The following is a 9,077-nucleotide window of genomic DNA, read 5'->3' as shown; positions in this document are numbered from 1 at the left end:
CCTGACGGGGTGGGAGGCAGCTGGAGGGGAAGCCTAGAGGAAGAGCTACCAACTGGGATTCTGTGTTCCATTTCTCTGCCAGCTGTGAAGGGACATCTCCCAGAGGGGGTCACAGGACTACCCCACAGCTGCTGCCCCTCTGGGCTGCACCCGGTTCTCCAGGTCAGCACTGGAGCTGAGCTTCCCAGGCCACAGCTCTAGCTAGGAATGTGCCACGCGAGAGCTCTGCCTGGCTCTGAACCTGGGTCCAGTCCTAGGATTGTTTATCCAGGGTTTAAGCCCCCTTAGAGCAGGATGGAATGGGGGAGTTCTGGGTGGGCTCGAACACTCCTTTCCTGGAGTCCCTGGATAAAACAGGAGACCGCTCAGGTTCTGATCCCATTGCCAGTGAAAGCCTGTCTTCATGGTGAGGGAGTCGCCTGCGCCATTTTGCTTAAGGCTGAATCCATTAAGTGGACTTTGAAGACTTCCAAGAGGAGATGCAGAGGTGGGACTTCACCCACAGCTTCCACCTCCAGACCTGGAAGCTTCTCTGTGCAGCCTGGGGACCTGTGACTGTCTCCCGCCACCTCAGGTCCCGAAGGTTCATCTGAGGCTGCCCCCTTAAGCTGTAGAACTTCCTCTTATCTAAACTAAAAAGGAGAGCACACTTTAGACGAGGGAGGAGGAGAAGGTCCTGCAGCCCTGGTCAGCCAGCTCCTCTCCTAGGTGGAAGCTGGGCAGAGATACAAATCCAGATAAACATGGCTTCGTGTGAGTCACCCCCAAATTGGGGGGGGGATTTCTTTCAGTCATTTCCTGTGAAGATTGAGTGCCAAGCTCAGGGTATCCATCCCTTCCGCTGCCTCCTTGGACCCCCTGCCCCCAAAGCTCCAGAAAAAGGTGGTCTCTCCGAGCCAGGAAGGGTGTTAGAGAAGAAGGTAAAAAGAGGCGTGACGGGCAAAGAGCGATTAGCAGGGAGAACGGAAGAAAAGGGAGGAAACTGTACTGAAGATGAGAAGGGGCAGAGGGAGGCCGAGAGAGCTGAGTGGCCCGGGTACTGGGAGAAGGGGCGGGGAGGCAGGGCCGGCGTGCCTCTGCTGCGGGCCGGAGCTCTTTTCACATTGTGCTACTGTCTGCGCCTATCACTAGCAGTGCAATGTTAAAAGGGCATTGGCCACGTAGTGCTGCCCAGCGCCGGCTGCCTCCTCAGCATCCAGACTTCTCCCATCTGGGCACCAATCAGCTACCCTGGTGGGAATTTGGGAAGCCACGGAGGTGGGGGCCGGGGGAGGGCTCACGGTTTCTGGAGCAGTTTCATGTGCAGTGCCTGTGCTCGACACCAAATACATTACAGTGAACTGAATGGCGTCGGCAGGCCACATCCCCATTTTACAGATGAAAACACTGAGCGCTTCAGTGGCAGAGTCTAAATCTAATCCTGTCCCAAGACTGACAGCTCTCCAGTCTTGGGGAGCTCTTTGGAGAGGGGTTGATTAGATTCTGGAGGACGGGATTGCTGGAGTTGGGGCAGGGAGGGGGCGGAAGGGTTTTGATGCCACCTGCTGGTTGTATGAGGGTAACTTCCAAAGGCTCAGGCCTTGAAGGATAAAAGCCATGGCTTGTTGGCTAAGAAGGAGGAGTTTCCAGACACAGCTTGGAACTGGTCGGTGGAGAGAAGATTGGGATCATCACCATTGGGACCAGAGTAGACTTCCATGAGGAGTGGGGGAGGGGGCACAGGAATGGGAAAAAGGGCTAACTGCTCCCCAGGGACAGAGACCTGTGTGTCCTTGGCATTCCACACTGGCAGCTCCTTCCTTGGCTCTTGGGCGTAAAAAGAAGTCATCTCCGCCTTCAGTTCCCAGCACGACCCCTCTTGGTCGCAGGGCCCTTGACAGTGGTGCTTCTCCAAGGTCCACCTGCCTAGGCATCCAAGAATTGGACAGCATTGCCCATGGCCTGATCTTAGAGAGGAGATGGAGTCTCTTGAGCCACAGAATGATTCTTCCAAGAGAGGCGACAAAGGACTTGAGAGCACTGGCCGCCGTTTACTTCCCTGTTTCCCACAGTGCCAGTTGGCTTAATAAGTCAGTTCAGAGGCAAACTTGGGGAGCTTTCAGAAGGCAGCTAATTTGTGCCTGGTTTTCAAGGTCAGTGCTTGGGACTTGACAAGCCTTCCTGAACTTTTGTGCTGGAAGTGGGACCGAGAGGGGCAGGTTTCTGGGTCCTTTGCTGAGAGCCTGAGAGAAGGAACTGGATGATGGGACAGACCCCTGAGGCCTCTCAAATGGAGGTGCTGGTTGTCATTCCCTCATGGCTTGACTTGCCTTCAAGCACCTGTGTCTTCCAGTTCTCTTCCGCCCAGATGGCCTCCCCACTCTGACAGTGACGGCAGAATCTGAGATGGTACAGTTAGCTTCATGTCCCTTTTTTCATTCTTAACAATACTCTTTGAGCCTCTTCTCTGGACACAAAACAGCCACTCGATGATGCCACTCGTTAAAAACCAAGACATTTTCTGTATTTCCTTAAGGCTGAAGTGTTTCGAGGTGAGAATGAAGTGAAATGGAACCCCTAAGTGTTTTATGCCCCTGTCTGTCTTGCCTGTGTTACCTCTCACCCACTTGAGTCTATGTTCCAGTCATAGGAGACTTTTATTTCCTCCTCACATTAACTTGAGCCACTTGACACTCGGTTCCCTTGGCCTGATATATCCCCCGCCCCGCTCTCTTCCTCTTTGCCCACCCAACTTCTCATCATTTAAGTGCCCCTTAGTTACCACTTCTGCAAAGCCTTCCTTCACTCCTCAAATCTAGGCTAAGCCTCTCCTGTGAGCTCCCGATCTTACTCCCCCAGCTCTGCTCAGAGCCCTTGTCACCTTCTGGAAGTGCCTGGTTATTATTGTCTGTCTTCCCACTAGACTGCAAGCTCCATGAGGTCAGGCCATGGCTGCCTCGTCCGCCACTGCATTCCCAGTGCTGAACAAGTCCTGGCCAGTAAGAAGAGGTGCTCTGCGAATATTTACAGTGTCCATGAGCGAATCTGGAAGTAACAACTAGCTTACAAAAACTGATTTTTGTGATGCGTACCATCCTCCTTGCTGTTGCCAGTGACCCCACAACAGTAGGAATTTCCCATCACTGCCAAATACTGCACTTGGGTCACATGGCTGCACTGATGCTGTGATTTTGAGCTATTTTGTTCCACTTTGTATTAGCTGCCAGGGCAGCACCTTGGCTGATCAATTTTCCTTTTAGCCTTAAGTGTGGCCATGAGCTGACCAAAACATTTCCAGAGCCAGGCTGAGAGGCATTGGGACCCAAAAAAACCCTTGCTCTGGGATGAAGCTTTTCCAGACGCCTAATCCAGGCAAAAATGGATTTGTTGTCAAGGGCTCCAAAAGGCAAGCAGTTTTGGATGCTCCAGCTGGAATAGCACTCACAAAAGCCATCTCTTATTAAGCAAAACCTCACCTGAATCTCCATCCCTTGTATCTTGCCATAGACAAAGCAGTTGCTGCCCCCTAGTGGTCTGAAGGGGCAGTTGAGGGTGGGGGTGGTGAGGAGGTGTGACTCGATAGTCTATGGTTCTGCTCCAGGAAGAAAAGTCAGAGGATAGAGCGCCTCTCGGTTGCTTTTCCCCTTTTTATTAAAAATAGACCCAAACACTTTATGTATCATACAAAAGTTTCATTCGCTGGTGGCAGCCACGAGGAAGCCTGGCCCCCGTAGCACTGATGTCCCACCTTCCCTCCAAGGGACTGGGTCCCTGGAGCAGTGGCTGGGCCTCGGAGAACACCCACTAAGACTGCTTGCTCTGGAAACTGCCAGCTGGGGGTGGGGGCTGTTCCAGGGGCCACTCCCCGCCCCACCCAATAGCAAAGGTCAGATATTCAAAAGTGCCTCTTTAGTGCCAAGATAAACTTAACAAGTGGAGTGAAATGGAAACCCCTGTGATTCTTTTATTATTTCCCAGGGCCTGGGATTTGGGTTTTTTTTTTTCTTCCACCCCCAGATCCTTTCTCCTACGCATGGGGGTGGGAAACTTCACTCTCAGAGACCCTGGTGTCTGAAGCCAAAATTTCACTCCAGCTCGAGCCTTTTCTCATCTGCTGTTCTGTGGCCATGATCTACCAGCCCCATGACTCGAGATTTGTCCTCCGCTCACTCCCAGAGGTGGAGTAAACACTAATTCCTCTCATGGTCCTCTCTGCCTGAGTCTGCACCCTACCATCCTCACAATTTTCAGGACCTTGGGGCTAGAAGGACCCACAACCATCCCTTTCCCCCAGTCTGTCTTCCCCTGACTGCTGCCCACTCCTGAGCCATCAACACCCCTGGGGTACCCCAGACCCCTGTTCCAAAGGGGCCTGGGAGTGATGAGGTGGGGGTGGGGGAGGGGTTGGCGGGAGCCGGGTTCCCCCCAGGGGTGGGGCAGTACTCATGCTGGTATGGACTGCTTGGCAGGGCCAGGGGACAGGTGTGGGGAGGGTGGGGCATGCGGAGGAAGGGCACAGCCTGCCTGAGCCCCTCAGTCCCAGCCGTTGTCCTTCACCATGTGTGACATTTCAATGATGTACTTCCCTTCTTTGTACTTCTGGCTTGTCTCGAAAGCTTGTTCCTGGCGGAGGAGAAGAGGCAACTGTAGGACAAAGCAGTTCCCTGCCAGGCCCTCCTACTGCCCCCAGCCTCCCTGACCTACTCCAACCCAACTACGAGCCCCCTCTTCCCTCTGGTCCCTGGGGATGAAGGGCCGTGGGGACGGGCCACTTCAAAGGGCAGCCCCTCTCCCCAGGTACTTACATACTTCCAGCCCAGGGTGGTTTTGCAGCTCTCGCAGAAAATATCAGCTACTGAGTGGAGCCCCGTGAGCAGGAGGCGCTGTTCAGCTGGCCCACAACCCACGTTGACCCTGTCTCGGGAAACAAAAAGGACCCAGCACCCAGGGGGATGGCCCTGTCAGTATAGACCCCAAAGAGCCCAAAGGAACTTCCGTCTGGGGAAAGCTTAACCCGCCCAGCTAGAAGCCCCTGGCTTCAGCAATCCACCCCTCTCTGTCTAGTGCCTGGGTGGCCTTTCTCCAGGGCTGGGCCCAGATGCCCCACCAAAGATGTGCAGACTGAGTTTCTGAGCCCCTGGGCAAAAGGAGAGACAAGAGCAGAAGGCGCAAGGCTACCTTTGGCTGGCTCACCCCCTTTCTGCACACAGGAGAGTCACACACACAAGCTCACACGCACAAGAAGTAGACTCACACGGAGTTGAACAGGTATGCTCGGCCATGGCTTCCTTGGAAGGACTGTGGAGACATGGGACAGACAGTGACTATGGAGTCGCCCTTGGCCCTAGGGTCACCCTCAGCTGGAAACCCCCAGGGGCATGGAGGGAGGACAGACTTCGTGGCCTCACCCCTAGGTGAGGTTTGGACACACCTGGTGGGGGAGAGGAAGGGAGTGGCAGGCCCCCACCTGGCGTACCTTGGAAATAAGCTCATCATGTTTGGCCAGGTGTGCGCGGCAGTGGACGCAGCTGTAGGTGCGGTGGCAGCGGGGCAAGTAGCTGCGGAACGTCTTGGCGGGGAGGCAGGCAGGGCCTGGGCCAGGGTCACAGCTGGGCATGACGGGCTGGAGGACGATGCCCTGGCGGGCAGGCGGGGCTGGCGCCGTGCAGCCCCCACACAGACGGTCGCAGGTGAAGCAGCGGAGCAGGTTGGCTAGAGCCGTGTTTCAGGGCAGGAGAAATGTGGGGGGGCTGCCCGGCCAGGGCCCCCCCAGACGTGAACCAGATAGAAATAGAAGTCACCTGGGAAGAGGAGAAGGTGCATCGGAAGAGCCGCGATGGCGTAAAGAGCCCCTCCTGGAGGGATGGAAAAGATGGGACCCGCTCCCCTCTACCCTCCTCCCCCCATGACCATTAACCCTCCTCAGCATCCAGCCTGTGTCTCCCTGTGCCCTGGATGTCAAGTCTGCTCTGGCAAGCCTGGCAGCGGTTCCAGGCCTCTAGCCCAGGAGGTGGTGTCTCCCTCCTGGGGCGAGAGCAGCCTCCATCATTTTCCACTGAGAGCAGCCCGCCCCGCTGGCACAAGCGCTGCCATGGGAGCAACGTCATTTGCAAGTGCTCTTTCCTTGATTTTCTGTTCTTTTGCAGACCTGCATCCCACATGCACTGGGTAGGCTCCGTGTCTCTGGGGCTCAAAGCTTTTTAAAAGTTGGGGGTGCCTGGCACTTTTTTCTTTCTTCTGGCTTCCAGTTGCAATGTAATTGGTCCATCATACACTTTGTGTGGGAGGGAGGGGCGTGGTGAGAAAGGGAAGGAGAACAGGCCGGCAGGTGCGCATGCACTCCGCTCCAGCCCTCTCTTGCGCTGGGGACCTGCGTGCTGGAAACTAGAACTTGATGTATGTTTCCTCTGGTACCAAAGACCTCAGATGCGGCTGCAGCCCAAGTCTGCACCTCAGTCCACTCATTCTGGCCCAGAAGCAGCACCTGGCTGTCTTCTCAGCCCCTCTCCCCTGCCCTCTGTAACTGTTGCCTTAGCCCTCAGTTAAGGACTTGGGCACCCAGCCTATCTTTCCTTCGGGAGAATCTGACAGCTGGAACCAATAGGAAGTACGGACGGTGTCAGGGAGGCTGCACTCCTGGACCTTGTGTGTAGTGTGGGAACAATGTCTAAGATGGGCAGCTCAAGAGAGGGCTCTTAAAACCCGTGCTTCGGGGCACAAGGCAGAGAGTGTTTCTTTCCACCTTCTCCCAGGGGCAGGGACAAACAGCATGACTCTATGGGTGGCATGAGATAAAAGAATTGTTGGGTTCTGATTAAGAACCTTGAAGAAGATGCCCAGACTCCAGTCCCAGAGCGGAAGAGGGTGCTGGAGGCAGAGGATAAGGAGGGAGGGGTCCCCTGTTGGCTCTGATAAGCAAGTGAGCTGCTGCCTTCTCCTCTGTGGAGCCTTCAAACCCGTTGTAGGTGGTTTAGCCCAAGTCCTGTTCAGAGATGCCAGCTGGATGCTCGGGCAATGCTAGGCTACCAGGCAGAGCGGAGGCAGCATGGCTCGGAGCAGCCAGGGCAAACAGGATCTTGTCCTGTCCTGTCCTCTGCGATGGCCACCAGCACCCCAGCTGTTGCAGTGCTTCCTGCGTCCCAGAGGCAGTCTCCCTATGACAGCCCCCGACGGACAGCATCTTCAGTTCGACCCTCTCCCCCTGCCGGGGCCCAGGAAGACACCTTGGGCTGAGTTCAGGGTGACATTGGGCTCTGGCCGCAGGAAATGGGCCCTCGGCACCAGCAGAACACTTTGGCCTCCACTTCACAGGTCCGCTTGCAACTTTGCCTGCGAGTCCCCCCTGCAGCGCTCACTCCACCTAGCACACCTTCCAGGGGCCAGGGAGGGGGCCTTGCTCTGAGACTCCTACCCCAGCCTCCGGCACGCCTCCCTCCCTCTCTCTCTCCCCTGCTTCCCCATCCAGCAGAGGAGAGGCCAGAGAACCCCTCACAGCAGGGGCGGTGGGGAGAGTCAGGGTCACTTATCCCCCCCCCCATCTCAGATTACCGGGAGAAGCAAGTTGGGCACATGACTGGGGGAAAAATACAAATAAAAAAATAAAGGCAAGCTGAGGGCTGGGGGGGAGGATGTTCCCCCCAAGTGAGATGGGGCTGGACCGTGGGAGGTTGGGGAGAGGGAGGGCTGGGGGAGGGGGATGCTGAGCAACCATCGCTGACGGCAGAGGCACCGAGGCGGAGGCTCCAGGAACCAGGTGCGAATCCTGTGCCTCTTAAGGGAAAAGAAAAAAGGGAGGGGGCCACCTGCTCACGGTGGATTTTCTCATCAGCTGTGAGGCTTCGGCGCCCCCGGGCTGGCATTCTCAGTATGGTATGGTCCAAATAATGAGCAACGCAGCCAGCTCCCAGGGCGGGCTTTGGGGTCTGCACCGGTAGCAAAACAATAAACAGTGATGCCTGATGCTGCAGCCAAAGTTGCCGGGAAATAAGTGCGGGAACCGTCAGAGCTTGGAGAGGGATGGAGGAGCTGAGAGAGAGGAGCGGAGGCAGCGGGGAGGGGGAAGGGAGGACAAAGGGTGGATGAATAATGCTTTTGCAAAGGGGAGAAAGCAACACGCAGCAGGAGGAGGAAATTTGCAAAGGGGAAAAGATTCATTTGGAGAAGGGCTGCCCCCTCACCTTGAGGTCGGCTCCAGAGATCTCCGTCTATCTCTCTCTCTCTCTCTCTCTCTCTCTTTCAAATCTCTCTGCTCACTCTTCTCTCTTCTCCTTCCGCTCCTCCAATTGGGAAGGGGATGGGGGCGGGGGAGGTTAGTTAGGGGCTCAAGACTGGGACTGCAAAGCTGGCCAGCTGCTGGGGGGGCCAGAGGTTGTCTCTCGTCTGTACCTCGGTCTGTGGGTGAATGTAGCTGTGTGTTGTGGAGCTGCATCATAACACTGTGAGTCATCCATCCCCCCACCCCCCTCACCTCCCACGTCAGAGCAGGGCTGGGAGACACAGGAGGCGGGCTGGGAGGAAGGGAGGGGGCAGGCGTTGAGGGATGGGGCCGGAGGAGGGATGCAGAGGGGTGGCAGCAGAGGGTCTGGCTGGCAGGGGAGCGGGTGCTAGAGGAGAGGCTGGTTGCTGAGGAGGAAGGCAGGAACCTGGGGGAAGGACGAGGCTGGGCAAGGATGGAGTACGGGTGGCAGGGCTGAAGGAAAGGAGGTGGCGAGACGGGTGACTGTGAGAGATGGATGCAGAGTCAGGCACGTGCACACACATTCAAGATGATACCTTTCCCGTTTCATCTCTGATGCCAGCCCTGATGCAGGGCACAGAAAGACGTGTTCGTTGTCACATATGACATAGAGTGTCCCCAAGCTTGTACGGGGCACTTCCAAGCCTCAAAGCCTCATCTTAATACCCCCGAAGGAGTCACAGGCTAAATATGACATCTCACGTTCAGGAACCTCATATCAACTACTTCCAAATTATTTGTGCTTCATGGACAGAGGCACCCACATTACATAAGATTCTCTAGCGGGCTGTAAACTTCCTGAGGCAGGTCCTCTGGGAAGCTCTTCTCTGTGTCCCGGGACTGCATCGCTTAGCGCAGAGCT

General features: G+C 56.0%; 1 protein-coding gene across 1 annotated transcript; it reads right to left on the bottom strand.

Annotated features, from left to right (window-relative positions):
• Window positions 1–3,608: 3,608 nt before the first annotated feature.
• Window positions 3,609–8,416, bottom strand: YPEL4 (yippee like 4). Its single transcript, XM_047775689.1, has 5 exons — window positions 8,157–8,416; window positions 5,456–5,780; window positions 5,234–5,277; window positions 4,785–4,893; window positions 3,609–4,602 (listed from the first exon to the last, which is right to left on the bottom strand). The coding sequence occupies exons 2-5, from the start codon at window positions 5,594–5,596 to the stop codon at window positions 4,513–4,515; spliced, it is 384 nt and encodes a 127-aa protein (XP_047631645.1). The 5' UTR covers window positions 5,597–5,780; window positions 8,157–8,416; the 3' UTR covers window positions 3,609–4,512.
• Between the last annotated feature and the right edge of the window lie 661 nt (window positions 8,417–9,077).

The sequence above is a fragment of the Phacochoerus africanus genome, chromosome 4 (genome assembly GCF_016906955.1).
Source record: "Phacochoerus africanus isolate WHEZ1 chromosome 4, ROS_Pafr_v1, whole genome shotgun sequence".
Classification (NCBI taxonomy): domain Eukaryota; kingdom Metazoa; phylum Chordata; class Mammalia; order Artiodactyla; family Suidae; genus Phacochoerus; species Phacochoerus africanus.
Note: the sequence above shows the minus strand (reverse complement) of the source record. Positions and strands in the feature narration are given on the sequence as shown.